The sequence below is a fragment of the Pelobates fuscus genome, chromosome 5 (genome assembly GCF_036172605.1).
Source record: "Pelobates fuscus isolate aPelFus1 chromosome 5, aPelFus1.pri, whole genome shotgun sequence".
In the NCBI taxonomy this organism is placed as follows: Eukaryota; Metazoa; Chordata; class Amphibia; order Anura; family Pelobatidae; genus Pelobates; species Pelobates fuscus.
The window spans coordinates 101,141,229-101,164,388 of record NC_086321.1 but is presented as its reverse complement, the minus strand read 5'-3'; the positions used below and the strand labels follow the sequence as shown (position 1 = coordinate 101,164,388).

General features: G+C 42.9%; 1 protein-coding gene across 2 annotated transcripts in view; it reads right to left on the bottom strand.

The window, feature by feature from the left end:
• AP3S1 (adaptor related protein complex 3 subunit sigma 1) overlaps positions 1–23,160 on the bottom strand; it is a 54,326-nt gene that overhangs the window by 15,053 nt on the left and 16,113 nt on the right. For both annotated transcript variants that reach the window (XM_063454108.1, XM_063454107.1), the window contains exons 4-5: positions 21,399–21,470; positions 8,164–8,271 (exon numbers count right to left, since the gene is read on the bottom strand). In XM_063454108.1, coding sequence (XP_063310178.1) covers positions 8,164–8,271; positions 21,399–21,470 — 180 coding nt within the window. The remainder of the gene's footprint in view (positions 1–8,163; positions 8,272–21,398; positions 21,471–23,160) is intronic.

Genomic DNA, 23,160 nt, shown 5'->3' with positions numbered 1-23,160 from the left:
AATATTGCAATTCAGTTTCGAGTTCACTGCAATATGGTACTTAGTAAATAAATCCCTGAACGTACGTCCTGTAATATTTTGTAACTACGCAAGCTAGTAATTTTAACTTTAAAACATTTACCATTTAAATCTTCGAAAATTACTGCTTCTATAATTTTATCAATATTTATCTAATGGTTTGATTTCACCACTTAAGAGTATTTTAGAAGCAGTTCGATGTAATTGGTGTCTTGAGCTGTTCTTTACCCAGACAGTTTAAGTGTGTTTAATGAACAATTTCAAAGTGTAATATTTATTTTTCTTGTAATTTAAGTATGTTAAGATTGGTTTCAAAATACTTATTACTATGGCCACATATGGTTAAAACAGATCTGAGTAGCTGTTTACATTTGGCACTGAAATTAGAACATTTGGTTAAAAAAAACAAAACAAACACAATATTTCAAAACAAACAGTCTAAAAAAAAAAACTGTTTTGTGTGAGTATATTGCACTTTGCTCAAATATGATTTCATTTTGCTGAGATTTATCAAAATCTTAAACAAAGATATTTTTTTATTCTTTTAACTTGGAAATAATATCAGTAAACCTCTATGATCCATTTTGGGTTACAACAAAATAATTGATTATTTTAATCACTTTAATTTCAGGGATTTTCCACTGTTAGGAATACAAAGATCTAATCCTAACACTACAGTGATCTCTGGTCCCACCTTCCCTCGTGGCCTCCCCCTTGCTGTACATAAAGGGTGAAAAAAAAATCCTTTATTTACTTACCTAATTTCAGCACCGGGTCTGAGTCTGAAGGAGGAATACAAGAACTTTCAGTGTCAATTAAGGGAACTCTAGTATGTTAAACTCCAGGAAACGCCTCTAGTGGCTTGGTGACATTATCGATGTTTAGCCAAATCCAATGCTTTCCCATAGGGCAAGGAGGCGGGGCCTAATGCTTTTTTGGCCAATCAGCACCTCCTCATAAAGATGCACGGAATCAATGCATCTCTATAAGGAAAATTCAGCGTCCTGGGCAGCCCTGCTTAGGGGCAATGTAAACACTGCCTTAACACTGAAAAATGACAATAGTGGCCCTTCAATTTATAAATGGCACTTTTATAAACTGGGGTTAAACTAGGATACTCCTCACCCATAAAGCACTTCCGCAAGCTGAAGTGCCCTTGGGAGTCTGGAGTGACCCTTTAATTCCCTTTCTTCCTATGCTTAGGATATCAAATGTTCCAAAAGTTATCTTGTACAGTTCTCCTCATGTAATTTATAATCTAGGAACGCATGCTCAAGAAGGCTTTAGTTCCATTTCCTCTGCAAGTACAAGATAAGGGAATCAATTCTTCAGTCCCAGACTTCCAGGAAGGTGTGTGCCATTATAGACCCAAGATTGTTGACCTGCTTTTAGGACAGAATCAAATTTAAGATGGAAACAGTGTTGCTCACTCAGTAAAGTGTTTCTGACCAGAGTGTATGTTCAAGTACCCGTCTTTAAGCCTCACAAAAGAATCCTTGAGGAGGCCTATTCCAGTGTGAGACATTTACCATTTCACATTATACTATTTAGATGTCCTCAGCTTTTACAAGTTCACTAGTCCCTTATGACTTATTAGGGTTTACAGTTTGCAGCTTTGAAATTCCAATATTAGCCATTGCTTCCCTGACAAGAGGCTTGTGGAAATGCTAAGACCTTTTCAACTCCCTCATCAAAATACATGTCACCCAAGCAGATCTCCAAGATAGCCTTCTGTCAGAAACTTTCCTTTTGCCAATGATTTCAATTAAATGTTATATCGGCTTCTATTTTCCACAGACTTGCTCTTTTACATTACCTAAATGAATTCAGTCAGTGTCATTTCATGGCTATTGTCAGAGTAAAACATCAAAATTTAATGTGAAAGTATAATTGAATTTGTTAAACCATAGTTGACAATACAACGTTTTTGTTACTATAACTTGGACTACAAAGATGCCCAAAAGCCTTTTTCTATTTATGGATGGCCTCAATCCTAACTAGAGTAGATGTGATTGGAGCAGTGTTTTTTCAAACCTCTCCAGTGAATAAAGTATAGTTCAAAACTGCACCACATCCATGTTTTAACATAGTGAAGTTAAATATATACTCTAGGCCAGGGGTAGGCAACCTACGGCACTGGTGCCATGCACGGCACTCGAGGTGTCTTTCCACGGCACTCAAGGCTGCTAGAGCCAAACAGGGTCTGGCCTATAAGGAGTCTCAGTGAAACTTCAGATATCTGCTAATACAAAGAGGTAGTGAAGGACAATCCTCAATTTATGCATTGCAGCGCGTAGAGGAAGTGATCTCAGATCACTTCCTCCCAGCACTTGTGAATGGAAATCCACACTGTAGTAGAGCAGCCCACAGCTGATGTTGCAGCTCCTGTCCTTGACCTGTACCTGCCCAGGCTGGTCCCCACTGGAACCCAGGGAAGCCACCCGCACTGCTAGATAAACACAGACCTGCAGAATAAGCCTCCCCTCATACAAATAATACGAACAGCCCACACACAAACATACATACAATCCCCACAAACGCAACTCCACTAACAATCTACATACATGCACACAATTTCACATGCAGCCTCTCACATGCAAAACCCCAAACAGCCCCCATACACTACCTAACACACAATGTGACATATCCACCCACACACAATTCCACAAGCAGCCCTCATACACAGCCCACATCATATGTATCATACACGATACCATAAACTACTAATGAACATATACAATATAATAGCTCATATACGCACAAATACAACGATACAAACCAATTACAGTATAAATAACAAGCAGAAAACGGCAGCACACACACCTCAATTTAAAAAAATAGGATCGGCAGGGCCGTTTGAAGGAATTTGGGGGCCCCAAGCAAAATGAACATGGAGGCGCTCATCATCTCCCCTTCTCCTCAGCCCCCTCCCTGTGTTCTCCTCATCTCCCCTTCTCCTCACCCCCCCTCCCTGTGTTCTCCTCATCTCCCCTTCTCCTCACCCCCCCTCCCTGTGTTCTCCTCATCTCCCCTTCTCCTCACCCCCCCTCCCTGTGTTCTCCTCATCTCCCCTTCTCCTCACCCCCCCTCCCTGTGTTCTCCTCATCTCCCCTTCTCCTCACCCCCCCTCCCTGTGTTCTCCTCATCTCCCCTTCTCCTCACCCCCCCCTCCCTGTGTTCTCATCTCCCCTTCTCCTCACCCCCCCCTCCCTGTGTTCTCATCTCCCCTTCTCCTCACCCCCCCCTCCCTGTGTTCTCATCTCCCCTTCTCCACCCCCTCCCTGTGTTCTCCTCATCTATCCTTCTCCTCACCCCCCGTGTTCTCCTCATCTCCCCTTCTCCTCTCCTCACCCCCTCCCTGTGTTCTCCTAATCTCCTCACGCCCCTGTATTCTTCCTACTCCTTCCCCCCTCCCCATGTTCTTCTTACTACTCTCCCCCTCCCCATGTTCTTCTTACTACTCTCCCCCTCCCGATGTTCTTCTTACTACTCTCCCCCTCCCGATGTTCTTCTTACTACTCTCCCCCTCCCCATGTTCTTCTTACTACTCTCCCCCTCCCCATGTTCTTCTTACTACTCTCCCCCTCCCCATGTTCTTCTTACTACTCTCCCCCTCCCCATGTTCTTCTTACTACTCTCCCCCTCCCCATGTTCTTCTTACTACTCTCCCCCTCCCCATGTTCTTCTTACTACTCTCCCCCTCCCCATGTTCTTCTTACTACTCTCCCCCTCCCCATGTTCTTCTTACTACTCTCCCCCTCCCCATGTTCTTCTTACTACTCTCCCCCTCCCCATGTTCTTCTTACTACTCTCCCCCTCCCCATGTTCTTCTTACTACTCTCCCCCTCCCCATGTTCTTCTTACTACTCTCCCCCTCCCCATGTTCTTCTTACTACTCTCCCCCTCCCCGTGTTCTTCTTACTCCCCTCCCACCCTCCCCGTGTTCTTCTTACTCCCCTCCCACCCTCCCCGTGTCCTTCTTACTCCCCTCCCACCCTCCCCGTGTCCTTCTTACTCCTCTCCCACCCTCCCCGTGTCCTTTTTACTCCCCTCCCCTGTGTCCTTTTTACTCCCCTCCCCTGTGTCCTTTTTACTCCCCTCCCCTGTGTCCTTTTTACTCCCCTCCCCTGTGTCCTTTTTACTCCCCTCCCCTGTGTCCTTTTTACTCCCCTCCCCTGTGTCCTTTTTACTCCCCTCCCCTGTGTCCTTTTTACTCCCCTCCCCTGTGTCCTTTTTACTCCCCTCCCCTGTGTCCTTTTTACTCCCCTCCCCTGTGTCCTTTTTACTCCCCTCCCTGTGTCCTTTTTACTCCCCTCCCCTGTGTCCTTTTTACTCCCCTCCCCTGTGTCCTTTTTACTCCCCTCCCCTGTGTCCTTTTTACTCCCCTCCCCTGTGTCCTTTTTACTCCCCTCCCCTGCGTCCTTTTTACTCCCCTCCCCTGCGTCCTTTTTACTCCCCTCCCCTGCGTCCTTTTTACTCCCCTCCCCTGCGTCCTTTTTACTCCCCTCCCCTGCGTCCTTTTTACTCCCCTCCCCTTGCGTCCTTTTTACTCCCCTCCCCTGCGTCCTTTTTACTCCCCTCCCCTGCGTCCTTTTTACTCCCCTCCCCTGCGTCCTTTTTACTCCCCTCCCCTGCGTCCTTTTTACTCCCCTCCCCTGCGTCCTTTTTACTCCCCTCCCCTGCGTCCTTTTTACTCCCCTCCCCTGCGTCCTTTTTACTCCCCTCCCCTGCGTCCTTTTTACTCCCCTCCCCTGCGTCCTTTTTACTCCCCTCCCCTGCGTCCTTTTTACTCCCCTCCCCTGCGTCCTTTTTACTCCCCTCCCCTGCGTCCTTTTTACTCCCCTCCCCTGCGTCCTTTTTACTCCCCTCCCCTGCGTCCTTTTTACTCCCCTCCCCTGCGTCCTTTTTACTCCCCTCCCCTGCGTCCTTTTTACTCCCCTCCCCTGCGTCCTTTTTACTCCCCTCCCCTGCGTCCTTTTTACTCCCCTCCCCTGCGTCCTTTTTACTCCCCTCCCCTGCGTCCTTTTTACTCCCCTCCCCTGCGTCCTTTTTACTCCCCTCCCCTGCGTCCTTTTTACTCCCCTCCCCTGCGTCCTTTTTACTCCCCTCCCCTGCGTCCTTTTTACTCCCCTCCCCTGCGTCCTTTTTACTCCCCTCCCCTGCGTCCTTTTTACTCCCCTCCCCTGCGTCCTTTTTACTCCCCTCCCCTGCGTCCTTTTTACTCCCCTCCCCTGCGTCCTTTTTACTCCCCTCCCCTGCGTCCTTTTTACTCCCCTCCCCTGCGTCCTTTTTACTCCCCTCCCCTGCGTCCTTTTTACTCCCCTCCCCTGCGTCCTTTTTACTCCCCTCCCCTGCGTCCTTTTTACTCCCCTCCCCTGCGTCCTTTTTACTCCCCTCCCCTGCGTCCTTTTTACTCCCCTCCCCTGCGTCCTTTTTACTCCCCTCCCCTGCGTCCTTTTTACTCCCCTCCCCTGCGTCCTTTTTACTCCCCTCCCCTGCGTCCTTTTTACTCCCCTCCCCTGCGTCCTTTTTACTCCCCTCCCCTGCGTCCTTTTTACTCCCCTCCCCTGCGTCCTTTTTACTCCCCTCCCCTGCGTCCTTTTTACTCCCCTCCCCTGCGTCCTTTTTACTCCCCTCCCCTGCGTCCTTTTTACTCCCCTCCCCTGCGTCCTTTTTACTCCCCTCCCCTGCGTCCTTTTTACTCCCCTCCCCTGCGTCCTTTTTACTCCCCTCCCCTGCGTCCTTTTTACTCCCCTCCCCTGCGTCCTTTTTACTCCCCTCCCCTGCGTCCTTTTTACTCCCCTCCCCTGCGTCCTTCTTACTCCCCTCCCCTGCGTCCTTCTTACTCCCCTCCCCTGCGTCCTTTTTACTCCCCTCCCCTGCGTCCTTTTTACTCCCCTCCCCTGCGTCCTTTTTACTCCCCTCCCCTGCGTCCTTTTTACTCCCCTGCGTCCTTTTTACTCCCCTCCCCCCGTATCCTTTTTACTCCCCTCCCCCCGTATCCTTTTTACTCCCCTCCCCCCGTATCCTTCTTACTCCCCTCCCCCCGTATCCTTCTTACTCCCCTCCCCCCGTATCCTTCTTACTCCCCTCCCCCTGTATCCTTCTTACTCCCCCTCCCCCTGTATCCTTCTTACTCCCCCTCCCTATGTTCTTCTCACCTCCCCTTCCCTGTAGCGTGGCCAAGCTCAGGGTGCACTTCCTGTCAGTCCGGCCGGGAACAGGAAACTGAATCTTCTGTACCGTGTGGTACCCGGCCGGACTGACAGGGAAGGGGAGGTGACGAGAGAGGCAGTGCTGCAGCCGCCTGAGGCTCTCTATAGAGCACTCAGGCGGATGAAGCCTTATAGGAAGCGCCGGCCCTGCTTGGGGGCCCAGGCCAGCTCGTGGCCCCAAGCAATTGCTTGGTTAGCTTGCCTGGTAGCGACGGGCCTGAGGATCGGCACGCTACGGGACATCACAATCCTATATCGGCACAGTGCTGCTAAAAGGTTGCCTACCCCTGCTCTAGGCACTAGAACCACTACAGCTTAATGTGGTAATTATGGACTTAGAAAGGCACTATCCATCCAACTTTTTGCCTGGCTTCAGCAAAAACTGCGTGCTCATGCCAGGCCCAAGACACTCAACACCACATTGCTATTAAAACAAATCTGCTGTGCAAGAGTGTTCCATTAATAAACGGTTTGGGGACAGTCATTGTAACACATATGAACCTTCAAATCTTGGGCTTTTTGTGGGTACAGGTTCAAATAAGAGTTGAAGAACTCACAATGATTATATATATATATATATATATATATATATATATATATATATATATATATATATATATATATATATATATATATACACACACACACAACTTTCAGTGGTTGCCAAGATTTTGGTCTGATAAATTACAGTATTAAAAATAAATTTAAAAAGTTCAGGCGTGACCTTGAAGTTGGCCGATTAGTAGAGGCAATGTGGTCTGCTAACATAAAACTCAGCATGAGCAGAAGACATCCCCTCCTAGGACAACAGCAAGTTCGCCAAAAGAAGCTTAATCAACAAAAGTAGTTTTTTCAATAATATAAAATGTTTTGTAGAAGCACATTTTTCATGGTAAAATGGTATTAACACGGAGTCTTAAAAGGTCGGTTTTTTTGGTGTTTTTTTAACTCATTTGGCATTCCCTTATATTCCGTTTTATTTAGCAGATTAGAGCATTTTCAAAATGAAATGCATGTTTCTGGACAACGTTCATGCATAATGATATAGAAGGGATTTCAGAAGTTTGTCTCACATAACTTTAAAAGAAACACGCTAAACAGTATAACCACTGTCCAGAATAGCACTTTCCCAGTTTAATATGAAACCTTTCAAAAATGCTTTTACATAAACTAGGGTTATTTTAGGGGCCTAGGTATCACCTAATCTCTTCCATATCTATAAGGAAAAATTAACACTTATCTTGCCCAACCTGGATAACCAGTATTGGAATAAAGCATTAGGCTAACCTGCTCTCCGCTAACCACCATAGTCTATGTTGGAGAATATAGACAATGATAATGTGAGATCATCAACATTTGTCCAATCAAATGCTTCTCTCACACACACACACACACACACACACAATTTTTCCTACCGGTATATATCTGTGAAGGCATGCCAACATTGTGGCAGCCTTTAACTGTTAGAGATAGTAAAATAAATACAAATCACCACCACCTGAAGAAACAGCTCCTGTTGGAAAGAATCAAAATATCTATGGTAATATTTTAAAGATTCAGTCTTTAACATGTTGACTTAGATTTGCGTGCATGTCATGGCGTAGTTGGTGTAAGCTCAAGAATTCAGTTTGTTGAAAAGAACTGAAATTGACCACGAGTTAATATTTTTTTTTCCAAATGAGGCACATGCCCTGAAGAAAATCCCTTTGACACTTTTTGTGGACATCATGAAGTGAAAATGGGCTGCTTGCAAGATAATATAATAATAATAATAAAGATTTGCTTTGAGAATATGCACAAGAGGGCAATGTTACCGTTACCAATGGCATGTGAACTTTTTGAAGGTGAATGTTACACAAACTGTTATGAGCATAAAAACAGGTCATGTAGAAAGCCGAGCAGCACCTCGCTCTGTGACACAGATTCTTACCTCAGATTTTTCCAGTTTGGTTTGAGCATCAATCTGAGTAACAATTTCATTCATGTTTGTTTCTAGTACCATACCTCCCATCACCATTTCTGCAAGAATGTTATGGACCTGAGGAAACACAAAACACAACCGTCTGTTCATGCTGACATGTCAAATATAATAGTTCATGCCATCATAAGAAAAAACATTTCCAGTATACATGTCAGGATATGCCTCTCCTCCAAAACACAATCCTTCCTCCTAGACTCCATATTCTCTTCTGACAAACACCATGATACATCATAAGTCAGATAGCGCCTGAGAATTGCCAGCAATTCAAATTGAATATGTAATTTAAGGCCAATGTAGCCAAACTGGAAGCACTTAAGACTTGGAGAATGTTTCCAGTTCAGCTATTTTGGACTTAAATTGTAATTTCACTTTGAATTCCCAACAATTCTCACTTCAGTTAAAAACCCTGCTTGTGTCAGAAGTCACACATTAAATTCCAAACATTAGGCAGCATTTGTGGCTGTTCATGCAGTTTGATATTGCAACCAGCATACCACACCTCTCTAGCAGGCACCCTGAGGTGTGCCATGGCTGCCAATGTGGTATACCTGCAAGGATCAGATCTACATAACTGTATTCCGAGCGCAATAGAGCCCTCTGGGCCCACTCCTTAGCGGTCGTTTAGTCACTTATCAGATTCCAGCGCAGATGTCCCTCAGCCCGAGTCTGCGCTCTACCTCCTCCGTCGAGGACCCTAGTGTGCATGCGCAGCACGTGCTGCAAGCGCATTAGGCCATTCCCGTAAGAAAAGCATTGATGTAATGGTTTCCTATGGGGGTTTAACTGAAACTGTATGTTCTCATGCAGAGCATGAGGATGTCGAGCGTCAAGTGACCCAAAGTCCAATAAAATCCTGGAAGCGCCTCTAGCGGCTTTCTGGAAGTTCATACTTCCGCATCATCTTCTAGAACTCCTACAGATTTAAACAGTAACAAATGGCTGTCAGCTGATACTCTCAGACAATAAATAATGTTTCAACTTACAATGAGCTGGTATGATAATGTGGATGTATGAACGTCTGCTTTATCTAATATACTCAGAATGGAAGAATAACAGACTCTGTACACATTAAGGCAAGTGTCCAAAAAAAAGTGTTATGCCAAACTGCTAATAAAAGAAGCACACATACAAATAGCCATATTTAATGAAAATATATGAACTGTATGGTAAATCCACACACACACGCATATATATATATATATATATATATATATATATATATATATATATACATACATACATACAAATGAACATCATAACCACTGCTGCCACTCAATAGTAGTGGGAGTTTGGGTGCAGGGCTTATGTCTATGTTTTTATTTGCTTTTGTATTACAAAGTCATGATATGGTCTAAACAACTCATCATTAAAAATATTTAATGCATATTTAAAGCTGTGTTTATGGTGCCAGAAGTACCGTGGCATTTTCTCTCTCATAGAATGCAGAACAAATGATCTAAAATTGTTTTTAGAGAGGACACCAGATTGATCCCTTAATTTTAAATATCCACACGAACATACAAAACTCTCAAAAATAATCCCCCATTAACATTTAGTCCCTAGCTCACAAGAACAACCCTTCACTTCATTCTGCCAATTTTTCCTTGTCTTTTATTTACACCATCCACATGAGTTCACAAGGGCAGCCTCATTTTAAGGAATGTCAGGAATTGCCCTATCAACCTTTCTCTTCTCCTTACAAAAAGTACCTAAAGCCTTCTCTCTCTTGGGAAGTCCAGTATCTTCCTAGGTAATTCCTTTCTTAATACCAATCAGCCAAGTCTACCTATCTATTGATTAAATCACATATAAACTGAACACCCTGGGGGAGTGGGGAAGCATAGAAAAAAACAGCAGGATATATAAAATAGATGAGGGTCGCTGTCCCCCCCCCCCCAATATGTTAAAAAAGCTGTAATATGGTCATCAGTTTCCATTTTAAACCACTGTGGAATATATACACACACAATATATATATTCACACAATACCATGCAAAAGTCAATAGGTTTTCTCTTTCTCAATCTTTATCCATATATAAAAACACTGTTGCATTGCGGAGTACCAAAGGATTGTGCCAGGCATAATCTTGCCTGGCATTTAAAGAGTAAAACCACTTATGGAGCAAACATAATTCCCACTGATCTTATTTATGCCATTTAAGAAAGTAGTCTACTCCTGACCTTTCAGAAAACCAAAGCAATCTTTCTTAAACCGCTTAGATGAAACTTCATCGCAGGGGCTCTTTCTTTTTCTACTTTCCAAGCAAACATTTTGTAGCTATTACGATCTGCATTTGCTGCATTTAAAGAATTATTTGCTATTTCTAATACACTTAACACACTAGGAAAGTAATGCATATTATTGGTTGTGTGTAGCAATGATAAATTTAGAAGAGCTGTCTGCATTATTCAATACTGAACGGAAGAAATCGACACAAGCCAGCAGCTTCTTGTTACCATGTCTCTTTAAAGGCACATTCTGGGGAGGATTTACAATTCTGAATGAATTTTAGACATAATTCATTTATTTTTTTTTCAAAGAAATTTAACAACAAATAAGATACTTAACTTCTCTATCCTATGGATTTAATATGCCTCCTCTGAATCTCAAGGGGAAAAAAACAAAACAAATAAAACTCAAAAACAAACAAAACAACAAAAAGCCCACAACCCAGAAACTGGATAAAATGTGTAATGTGACCTCAAACATAATGAAAACGGTAAGACAGGTGTGTGTACAAGTGTTAACGATGTCACGAGCGCACATTTGTTTCTCAGTGATAGAAATGCTCAGGGAAATGCTACGGAGGGCAACATTTTTCCAACACCCTTTTGTGATAAGTGACACACCAGACAATACATCCCTTAAGAATGAATTACATGATGCCTGTAACATGCAATCAGGAACAAAACCAGTCTCTTTACAGTACCTTTCAGCAACCACCAATTCCCAGCGAGTCAAAAAATGTTGCGCACAAAAAAAAACAAAAAAAACATTCCCTGAGTTGGATTTGCATTTCTACTCTCATAGTGTTAATAGGAAAGAAAGACTGATAGGTATACATCGCATAGTGCTATTCTACTCTGCCGAAATGTTTATAAAAACTATACACAAGGGGCATATACTAAATGGATGTAGGGGAAAAGAAAGTGGGAGATTTTTTTATTTAGCTGCTCTAATGGTGTATTTCAAGGTTTTAAATAAATAAATAAATAATGCTTAAGGACATGCTGGAGTGTCCCCCCTTTTTTTTTTTTTTAAATATTCAATATTACAACACAAACGTAGCAAGGATGAAATTTCAGATACACATTCTATAATTTTTAAAAGGAATTTTTTTTTAAAGAATTATAAAAATAATGCGTTGACATATATTACCAGAAAATACATGAATTTCAAATAGTAATTAACCATGCTTTGTAGCCTCTTTTATATTGTACTGCTGAGCTATCCCACAAACCCTCACAGAGCAGAGCATTAGCAGCACTAGTAGTTCAATTGTCCGTTTTAAATTGCAGAAAGCACACAGCTGAACTCTCATAAACCTTAGCTGTATCACCCGCAGGATAATACAGCTGTAAGTAAGGTCATGTGCAGCTGTATGATTATAATTTTTTTTTTTTTTTAAATCTTTATTTTATTTGTGCTAGAGGTAACAACAGATTAGCAGTGCCACAAGAGCATCTGCAGGCGTATTCATTGCATCGCACAGTGTGGCATGTAAACAGCACTTTTTTTTTTTTTTATATAATATAACATAAAGGTAGTAGACATGCTAGGTCTAATGTTTTTTTGACAGTTGTACACACAGAGGCTTATGGTGTTTGTGTAGGCATGTTTCAAGACAATAAGGGGGACATACCCTCAACCAAAGGTAATCAAGCTTAAATTATGCATCAGTAGTATTATGTAAGAAGGTGGCTATGCTCAAAATGCATATAGTGACGGCTGTGTTCAAGGCTAGGGCTGTGTGAATTTTCTAAAAGCCTGCATTTATATTTCACTGGGCCAACGACCGGTGTGTGATTATGTTATCATGTACAATTATTGTTAAGTCGGAGCTTCAATTTTAGATGCAGGTATGTAATTCAAACAGGATTAGGTCATGCAAGAACTAGGTTAGTAGCAACAACATAGTACAGGTTTAACATGCTAGTAACGACACTTGGCTAAAGCATTTGTACCTGCTAAGCGTTTAACAGTTAGTTAGTAGGAGAGATACTGCGTATTCAATAAGAAGCAAAACATGACAAATATATAAACAGCATATTTCTGAGTGTTTGTGCTAAATTTCGTCTAGCTCAGGGGTAGAAGGCTTAGTAACATTATGGGACACAGTCCTCCATAACTGCATGGACGTGGTGGTGTGGCAGCAGTCCATGCCTCAGTGTGGCGGTGAGAGTAAATGAAAGTCAGCCGACTCCTGTATTCGGCACTCGTCGGGCACATACCGGAGAGTACCATGGGGCCTCGGTGTCGTAGGTCATGAAGGTTAGAGGGACTCCGCTGCTGCCTCCCGGTTCTGCGTGTGCGCCTTGGGTGGTGTGGAGGTATACTTGGTGGTGTGACAGCTTTTCCGCACCCCGTGCTGTTTGGTGAGTGTGGGTCTTTGTGTGCCTTCTTGATGCAGAGGCACAGTCCCTCGGAATGCTGTTTGCGTCTGTGCATTGCTGCACGTGTGTAAGACGTTGACCGGACTTTCTTGGCCTCGCCTGTTGTAGGCCGGGAATAGGCCCCTTAAGTGCGCCATTTTAGTATGTAAAGTGGCGGGCCGCGTTTAGTGGCTCTCCGAACCAGTCGGGACCCAGGTTTGCGGTGTCGGGTGCTCGGTCTGCGAATTTCAAATCTGGGTAGAGCTCTTATTGCCTTCTGCCGCTTTGTGGTGGTCGGTGGCATTGCCATGTGTTTCAGCGCAGGTATACTTGCAGGAGAGGTGGCGGGCAGTCAGGTGGCTGCTTGGTCCTGTGCCAGTATGGTCTGCCACCGCGTCCAGAAAAGATCAAAGGCTGCCGCTATGCGGTCCTCTTGGGTGAGCTCGCTTGCTGGCTGCGCCGATAAAGGTTGAATGTGTGGGGGTGTAGAAGCTCGGTCGGCAGCCGCCATCTTGGCCTCTGGGTGCGTGCCACCTGCAGTCCTGGAGGCTTGCGGGGTTCTGTAGCCCTGTGGAATCTGGACTGGGATGACCCACGCCGGTCCATAGGGGGGGGACAAGGGCCTTTAGCCATCGAGGTCGCTAATCGCGGCGGTAGGAGAGCGGCCGTCCCCCCCGCGCTCGCCACATGAGTAGGCCTCGATTGCCTGATCGGTGAGGGTAGCTTGTGGTGCCGTTTGTGGGGTATCACTCCATGCTGCTGAACGTCCCCTTTCGATTAGTGGCCGTTGTGACCCGATTAGTCGCTTTGTGGAGCGTGAAAGTAGATTTTAAGTGCTCTTGTTGCAGGAGCTCTCGTGGTTCACGTCTTCCCTGCACTGCAGTCAGGCCTTGCCCCCCGTGCAGCTGTATTATTAATATCAAAACAAATGAATAATGAAGTGTAACTGAATCTACATGTTGCAGGTTTGGGTGCCTGTAGTGTCTCTTTAAAATGGACCATTTGTAAACCAATAACCAAAGAGCGAAATATGGGACAAAATACAAAAACCGAGAAGCATTGCAACTAGCTGTTTGGCAGTTAGATGAAAAGAAAAAAAAATGGCCCTGCAGAAAATATGAATGATTGGCTTTACCTTTAAAATTAGATTCTAAGGAAAAAAACTATTTTTATTTTCAGTTCTGAATACAAGTTCATTAAAGTCAATTTCTAAATGTAAACTTGATAATTGCATTTGAATTGTAACTCAGTCCAGACAAACCAAAAGTGTTTAATCACATGGCTTTAACAGTTTGTAACGATACAACCCTGGCATCTCTGTAACTGAAGGCGCAACAGTTCAGGCCTAATATCGTTCGTGGGTAAGTGCGTTAACTTTCACAGCTGATCACTATATTAAGTAATATTGCATCTAGTCCTCTGGTAATACTCTATGAGTGTACAGAAATAAATAAATTACAGTATAGCACTAAAAATATGATATTACAAATAAATACAAATATTTGAAAAAAAAGCAGCACTATATAATGTGAAAAAAAGCTCCAATCACATGTATCAACATTAACCAAAAAGGTGCGCTGTGATTTTTTTTTTTTAATTCTTTGTTTTTGTTGTGCAGTTAGTTACATGTTATCAACATACGCCACAACAGCGTGTTTGAAGGTGTATTTAGGTTTGACAGTGGCATGAGAAATTGCACATTTTTATATAGGTATAACAAGATTGGTTAAACAGCGAAAACGTGGGTGATTCACGTTTAACATTGCTAGAGTAACTTTGCTAGTGTAGTTGTAGTGTGGTTACATGCGTCTAGATTAGCAATGGCACAGACTGCACGGGGATTCAACGTTAATGAACAGGCTAGGCAGGCATATTTAACTGGTGGGCACATTGAATATGAGATGCTAGCTGTCTATGCTTAGTATACATCACAAGTGAGGTACAGGAGTGTGTCAAATTATAGGCTAGGATCTGTGTACCTGGACCTGCCAGCCTAACATGTAGCACTAGAAAACAAGTGAACTCGAGAAGTTAAATGCTTGTCATATAACAACAAAAGAAATTAAAACAGTGCTAGGAGACATGTCAGGCCATCAGGAGATTAAGTTAATTAGTTAAGATAGTCGCTTGCCAAGTATTAGGAAAGTAGATAAACTATCAACACCACAGGGTCCTAAAAACGTTAGGGAAAAAGTAATGTATAGACTGAGGATAACAAAAGTCATTACATTGCTGGTGATGGTCTTGCCCCGTGTTAGCAGGAGTCATGGTATCTGAATGGCACCCAATGCCACAGGTGGGTCACAGCAGAGAGTTCAGCCACAGTGAGTCTCAAGGTTTTCCGGTCCATGAACCAGGGTTCCTCTTGACTGCGCTCTGTCTTGAATCCTTGGGTTCAAAAATATTATGCTGTTTCAAATCAGTGGTGCGCTTTATCAGAGTGTCCACATCAGTCCCTGAATGGCAGATGTCCCCTGTGAGCTTTGCTCCCCGCAGCCCGTCTGTATATCTCGGTTCCTGCAGCTTTAGTCGGGAGATGCTGTGTGGCAGTCAGAGTGATTTGCGGCATCTAGCGTGGGAGGCTGGTTTGTGTGGTGTCGCTTGGCTGTGTCTCTGTCTCCTCCGCCAGTGTCTTATGGTGAGTGTCATAAGGTGAGCTTCATGCTGGGGGCACTGTAATTTGTGTGCTAGGCTGGTTGTTGCAGGTGTTAAGTCCGGCGATGTCTGTGAGCAGCGCAGGTTACAAGTGGTGCGGGGAGACAGTTTGCAGTCCCTCTTCACCGGCACTGGCGCTTTATAGCGGTCGGGGCCCCGGGGTGAGGGCCGGGATCACTCCCCCGGCACAGGGAGGGTAGTTCCTCTCGGGCCTAGGTACCTGTGTGGGCACAGTTAGGCGGGATAGCGGGGCAGCGCCCGTCTGTCCCACTCACCGCCGGAGTAGGCCTCTGCTGGGATAATGAATGCCTATCCTCCAAGGGACTGCAGCTCAAGGAGCCAGCCTCTCCTCGGACCCAGTGCCCCCAGCCCATTGAGGGCCGCCGCTGCTAGTTAGTACATCCTTAGGGAATCATGGTTGCAGGGCTTAAATTTAGATAAGTTGCCGGAGCTGGTCTGTCTTGCGGCCATCCAGCTTGGCGGTCCGGCCCCACCCCACCCCCGCGCTTTGATTTTAAGACTTTAACCCCTTAAGGACACATGACATGTGTGACATGTCATGATTCTCTTTTATTCCAGAAGTTTGGTCCTTAAGGGGTTAAATAAATACCTTATAGTTAAAGTGTAACTTTACATAAAACAATTGGTGTAACAGTATGCTTATACCCAAAGTGCCAGTGTGCACTGTTCTAAAACACACTAATATGTGTATTATGAATATAATAAAACCACAATAGTGATGTAAACGTCTTACTCTATTTTACTCGCCGAGGAGTATCCTACTCTGCTTGTCTCAAGGTTCCAATATGATATCTCAGAAAAGAGAAAAAGCACAAGCACATAGGGCAATGTTATGTAAAAAGGAATAGGTAAAATACACAAACACTCGCAAATGTAGAGCAGTAAAGTCTGCTCTGAACTGTGATGGCATCTTTTGCAAGTATGGAGACTTGAAGCTGCGGTGAAGGCAAACAATGCTTTATTTACAATCTGGATAAAAACAGCTTCCAGGCAGGTAAGGACCCTTTCTTGTACTATTGTCTCCTCCGATTTGTGTCTTAACCAGTCCTTGGGTCGACTGCTGGCTTCACAGGACTCAGAGGGCCGGATTCGTCCCACACTTCTGTGAGGCGGGGCTTACCGCCGTTGAGCGTAATGTCAGATCGTGATGACGCGTTTCGCCGATGCACTAGGCTTCATCAGATCCGCCCTAACTTCGACCACAGTCTCAGCTTAAATCTCAGTGGTGGGCGTGACTGCCCAAAAAGTCAGCAAATAACGCTATGTAATTGGCTAAAATAGAAAACCTTATTTTCATAAGCATATGTAAGCACCCAAATCTTAATACATACTAAAAGGGAATATTCACTAAAATGTTAAAAGTTCTATATGAAAAAAACAGTGTTTTAAAAATATCCACAATGCTAAAAAAAACGCTTCTAATTATAAAGAATTCTTATAAACACACATCAAAATGCTGCATATTGGAAATAGCTCAACAAACATACAAAAAAAAAAAAATAATAAAATAATAAAAAAAAAATGGTATGCGGTTTTATTTTTATTTGTTTGTGGAGCTATTACCAATATGCTGCATTTCAATATGTTTTTATGAGAATTATCTATACATAGAAGCTTTTATTAGCATTGTGGATATTTTTATTACTCTTTTTTCATACAGGACCTAATATTTTAGTGAATATTCCCTTTTAGTATGCATTAAGATTTGGGTGCTTGCATATGCTTATGAAAATAAGGTTTTCCATTTTAGCCAATTACATGGTGTTATTTGCGGATTTTTTAGGCAGCCACGTCCACCATTGAGATTTAAATTGAGACTGATCGAAGGGCCGATCTGATGAAGCCGAGTGCATTGGCGAAACGCGTCAGTCTCTGACATCATTAGGTCATTACGCTTGACGGCCATAAGCCCCACGTCCCAGAAGAAGTGTGGTACGAATCCAGCCCACTGAATCCGGTGTGAGTAGCAGGAGTGCTAGCACGCATGTGCAGCACAGGATCCAGCTGATTCCCCTCCCCGGAAGTGACGAGGGTATAGAAATCTGACTGGTATAGCAGAATGATAGAAAACTGGCACTCAACCTAAGTACTGGTTAAGACACAAATTGGTGGAGAGGAAAGAGGACATGAAAGGGGACTTATCTGCCTGTTTTTATCCAGATTGTGAATAAAGCATTGTTTGCCTTCACCACAGCTTCAAGTCTCCATAATTGCAAAAGATGCCATCACAGTTCAGAGCAGACTTTACTGCTCTACATTTGTGAGTGTTTGTGTATTTTACCTATTCCTTTTTACATAACATATTGCCCTATGTGCTTGTCCTTTTTCTCTTTTCTGAGATATCATATTGGAACCTTGAGACAAGCAGAGTAGGATACTCTTCAGTGAGTAAAATAGAGTAACGCGTTTACATCATTATTGTGGTTTTATTATATTCATATTTTTTTCACAATAATACACATATTAGGGTGTTTTAGCACAGTGCACGCTGGCACTTTGGGTATAGGGTATTTATTTAAAGTCTTAAAGACACAGTGCACTTTACTTTTTAATACTCTATGAGTAACTACTCTGTAGAGGACAATAAATTGCAATATACCTGTGAGACCTCAAGGAAGAGACAAACAAGCTTCTTCTTGGTTTAAACAACAGCACCAACTTTATTTTACAGGAACCAGGGTTTTTAAATACTCAGCACACAATATACAACTATATTATTAATTTTAGTTATTTTCCCCCTTTGTGCATGTCCATCCTGACAACAAAGCGCTATCTAGATCGTCTAGGCAGATATCTTAGCATGACAATCTGTATCACAATATCTTTTTGGTCCCAGCTGGAGGGTAGAGGCTCTGCCTCTTGTGCCATGTGACATCTGTAGAATACATTTTGTCACACTGTTAAAACAGTTACAAAAATATATATACATGAGACAAAACAAGTACTATTTTAACTCACGTCACAGTTTGTGGTAAAAAAGGAAGGGTTTCTGCTACCATTTCCCATCAGCCGCCAAATGCAATGGCTTACAGGAACAGGCATTATGTTAAGGGATATGCAATAAATGCGCATGGTTCTTTACAGCACATATGCAAAATTATCTAAGATACTGTGATATGGATTCTCCATAGACTATTTTGTACTCTCCAGCACAAAGAGTACAGATGGCTCCTGGCAGGTGGCTTTGACGGGAGCTGCAAGAAGCTGAAGCAGTTTGGTGGCACGTAGGAAGAACATTTTAAGGTAAATATATCTAATAAACAGATCCACATCGACCATCTCTACAAAGCAGAAATCCTGATAGCCAGTGGTGTATCCTGGTTTTGTGCTGCCCTAGGCACACACTCACACTCACATTAACACTTTTCTTTTTTTTTTTTTTTTACTTTAACCCCCCCAGCCTCCTTACCTTTGGGAATGCTGGGGGGGGTCATCTTTCTCCCTGGTGGTCCAGTGGCTGCTGGGCGGTCGGGCGGCGCTGCTGGGCGGGCGGCGAGGGAGCACTCCCCCTGAGCTGTCTGCTCAGCTCCCTCGCGCGCCGCACAGTGAGGCTGGGAGGCGGAGCCGGAATATGACGTCATATTCCGGCTCCCAGCCTCACTCTGCGGCGCGCGAGGGAGCTGAGCAGACAGCTCAGGGGGAGTGCTCCCTCGCCGCCCGCCCAGCAGCGCCGCCCGACCGCCCAGAAGCTGCCCAGCATGTCTGTTAGCCGCAAGGCTAACAAGACATTTGCCTTGGGCATATGGGGGGCGGCTTTTTTTGCCGCCCTCTGGAAAATGCCGCCCAAGGCAAATGCCTTGTTTGCCTCGCGGCTAATACACCCCTGCTGATAGCACATTAAAACAGATGCAAGTTTGCAGTAGATGTGATCTACTTGGATTTTGCAAAGGTGTTCGATACGGTTCCACACAATAGACTCAAAAACTCATGTTCTTCGGCAGAACACTGGCTTAAAGTTAATAGTACAGAGAGTTGTCATTAATGGTACATTTTCCAGCTGGACAAAAGTGTACACAGACACCTTTTTGAGATTTATTACCTTGTCCCTTATTGAAAATCCTTTTCATTCAGCAGTCAATTGAGGGGAAGCAGAGGATTTAATATTTTAATGAAAGTCATGTGTCAGTGTTTGCAGTTGATAGAAAACTAGGCGAGGGAATACATGGTGAGCAGGATATTATGTTGCTGCAGAGGGATTTTAAGAGATTAAGATAGTGTCATGTATAAAAAAGGGCATTCATTTTCAATATATATATATATATATATAAAAAAATATATATATATAAATCAATGGTAAGACCACACCTTAAATATGTCACACAAATTTGAGCACCTGTTCTGGAAAGATGTTAAAGGACCACTATAGTGCCAGGAAAACACTCGTTTTCCTGGCACTATAGTGCCCTGAGGGTGCCCCCACCCGCCGGGCTGGATGGAGAGGAAGGGGTTAAACTTACCTCTTTCTCCAGCGCCGGGCGGGGAGCTCTCCTCCTCTTCGGCTGAATGCGCATGCGCAGCCAGAGCCGCGCGCGCATTCAGCCAGTCTCATAGGAAAGCATTCACAATGCTTTCCTATGGACGTTGGCGTCTTCTCACTGTGATTTTCACAGTGAGAAGCGCGGAAGCCCTCTAGTGTCTCATTTCTCTGAAACTGCTATGTTTATAGAAAAAAGGGTTAACCCTAGCTGGACCAGGCACCCAGACCACTTCACTAAGCTGAAGTGGTCTGGGTGCCTATAGTGGTCCTTTAACCCCTTAAGGACACATGACATGTGTGACATGTCATGATTCCCTTTTATTCCAGAAGTTTGGTCCTTAAGGGGTTAAAGGAACACTATAGTCAGCTAAATTACTTTAGCTAAATAAAGCAGTTTTAGTGTATAGATCATTCCCCTGCAATTTCACTGCTCAATTCACTGTCATTTAGGAGTTAAATCACTTTGTTTCTGTTTATGCAGCCCTAGCCACACCTCCCCTGGCTATGATTGACAGAGCCTGCATGAAAAAAAAACTGGTTTCACTTTCAATTTACCTTAAATAAATGTATCTCAATCTCTAAATTGAACTTACACATACAGGAGGCTCTTGCATGGTCTAGCAAGCTATTAACATAGCAGGGGATAAGAAAATCTTAATTAAACAGAACTTGCAATAAAGAAAGCCTAAATAGGGCTCTCTTTACAGGAAGTGTTTATGGAAGGCTGTGCAAGTCACATGCAGGGAGGTGTGACTAGGGCTCATAAACAAAGGGATTTAACTCCTAAATGGCAGATAATTGAGCAGTGAGGCTGCAGGGGCATGTTCTATACACCAACACTGCTTCATTAAGCTAAAGTTGTTCAGGTGACTATAGTGCCCCTTTAAGTCACTAGAAAAAGTGCAGAGGGGAGCTAGAAAATTAAAAGAAACAAAGATTTTAGGGGGGAGGAAGCTAATAAATCTAAATGTGTTTAGTTTAGAAAAACCACAGTTGATATGATAACATTATACAAATATTTTCAGGGCGCATAAACCGTCTGGAAACATCTTTATAAACAGTACTATACACAGGACACAAGGTCACACATTTAGACTGGAAAGAAGGAGATTTAGTCTAAGACAAAGGAAAGAGTTCTTTACAGTAAGAACAAGAAGAGATGGCTTGATCAGTGCCTGTACAGGTTTTTAAATAGCAACTGAATACTTGCAAAAGCACAATATTCAGAGATATATTTAATGTGTGTTAAAGCTTCTTGATCCAAGGAAAGATCTGACTACCATTCTGGGGATGAAAAGGATATTTTCCTAGTGTGTCGCAAAATTGGAAAGAACGTCAGACTAGATTTGTTGCCTTCTTTTGCATCAACAGTGGAAGCAGATGTGAAAAAGGCTGAACACGAATGCTTTTTTCCCCCCAGGTTATGTAATTACTGTACCTTGTCTACGTGGAAAATTAAATCCAGTTCACAGACATTTTCAAAGCACTTGTCCAAGGTTTCCACAAAGACCTGTGAAAATAGCAAACAGGTTATGTGAAAAATAAATATGTAACACAAAAAGGAACAGCGTCCTGTAGCGAAAAAAAGAAAAGAAAAAAAAACAACCACATCAACAAACAACATACGGTACAATAACCTTTAGGAGTGCTAGAAAAGTGACCAAAGGAATACTGAGTTTATTTACAAACTGTTTATTTGTAATTGGCAGGGGAAAATAATCTACTAGCTGAATTTAAAAAGAGCAGGTTTGTTAAAATTAGACTTAAATCACACTTATCAAGTAAATAAGTAATGCACCATAAACTGTGTATGCATGCACAATTTGAAGGCTCACTTCCCTTGGAGAAAGCAGAGCTCCGGACTGCGAGTATCGATAGTAAAAACACAGCCCTGGTTACAAAACAGTAAATAGAGCTGGGAATAAACGGATAGCAGGCCATACTGTGTCTATTATCTTGCCCGGGACACTGATCATCAAGTACGGATGATGTGTGGTATACTTGAATTGATAAGCAACGTGTCCCATAAACCCCCTTTGGACAGAGGTTTATGTGGATAAGACCTGTCACCTCAGTACAGAATAAGATACTTATGGTAGGGATGTGCACACAGACTCACCAAGCAATGCATTTTACCTATCTACACTTTATTTTATGTATTTGTCAATACATTTTCTGTACAATAGTGTTACCAGCTAAAATATTAAATTGTCAGATACTGTTGATTTTAAGGCAAACTCTTTACAGCTAAAATTCGAAAAATTTAAATATAAATATGTAAAGGGGTACTCCAAGTTCCAATACCACTGCAGCTTAGTATGTTGCCAAAAGTCTCCGTCTCTGGGAGCTGCCCCAAGGTTGTCAAACCATTTAGAAGCAGTCTGACAAAACCAAAAAAAAATAAAAATACAAAAATCATATCTAATCACACTCAGACAATGCCCTCCTCCTGCAGAGATACCATGGAATTAATACATCTATATTATCAATATTAATTCCATTGAGCCTGGACAATATTTAAGCAGCTGATGTGGATGTCTTTGGGTGCCTAAGAGAGCTCTGATTTTTGTCAAATCGCTCCTAGAGGTAATATTTCTAGGTGGTATGGTAATAATAATGCTAAACTATTTTTACATTACACCGTGTGGCACCAAAACCCGCAGCTCAATATTACATGGCTAAATATTCCATTTAAAAAAAAAAAGAAACCCTGTCAAAAAAAATAATTATTGAGCATATGTAAATACCCTCCCCAAAGGCATTCACTGTGGATGCACCATACGAATAGGAAGAGTGCAGCAATAGTTTTCGACATACAAACTCTTGTTGAACTCCGAGACATCACAATGGGAATAGCTAGTACAATATGAGCCCTACCTAGTCCCAATTCACAATGTTTACAAGTATGTGCACACAAATTATTTAAAACATGCTAATAGCAGTCAGACAGAATTACAAATAGTTCAAATAACTCCGATATAACCCTTTAAAAACACATGTTAAAAAATCCCATGATTTGAAGTGTATAATGGGTTTCCATATATCAAGGGGCATGGTTCTAGTAGTGTTTGGCAGTTGTAAGAATGCATGCTTATTACATTTTGGGCAGTTTTAAGCAAAAAAAAGATAACATTCAGTTTTATTTTTCTCTCTCTTTCAAAGATTTATTTTCAGAATGGACAACACCCTGTTCTTGTAAG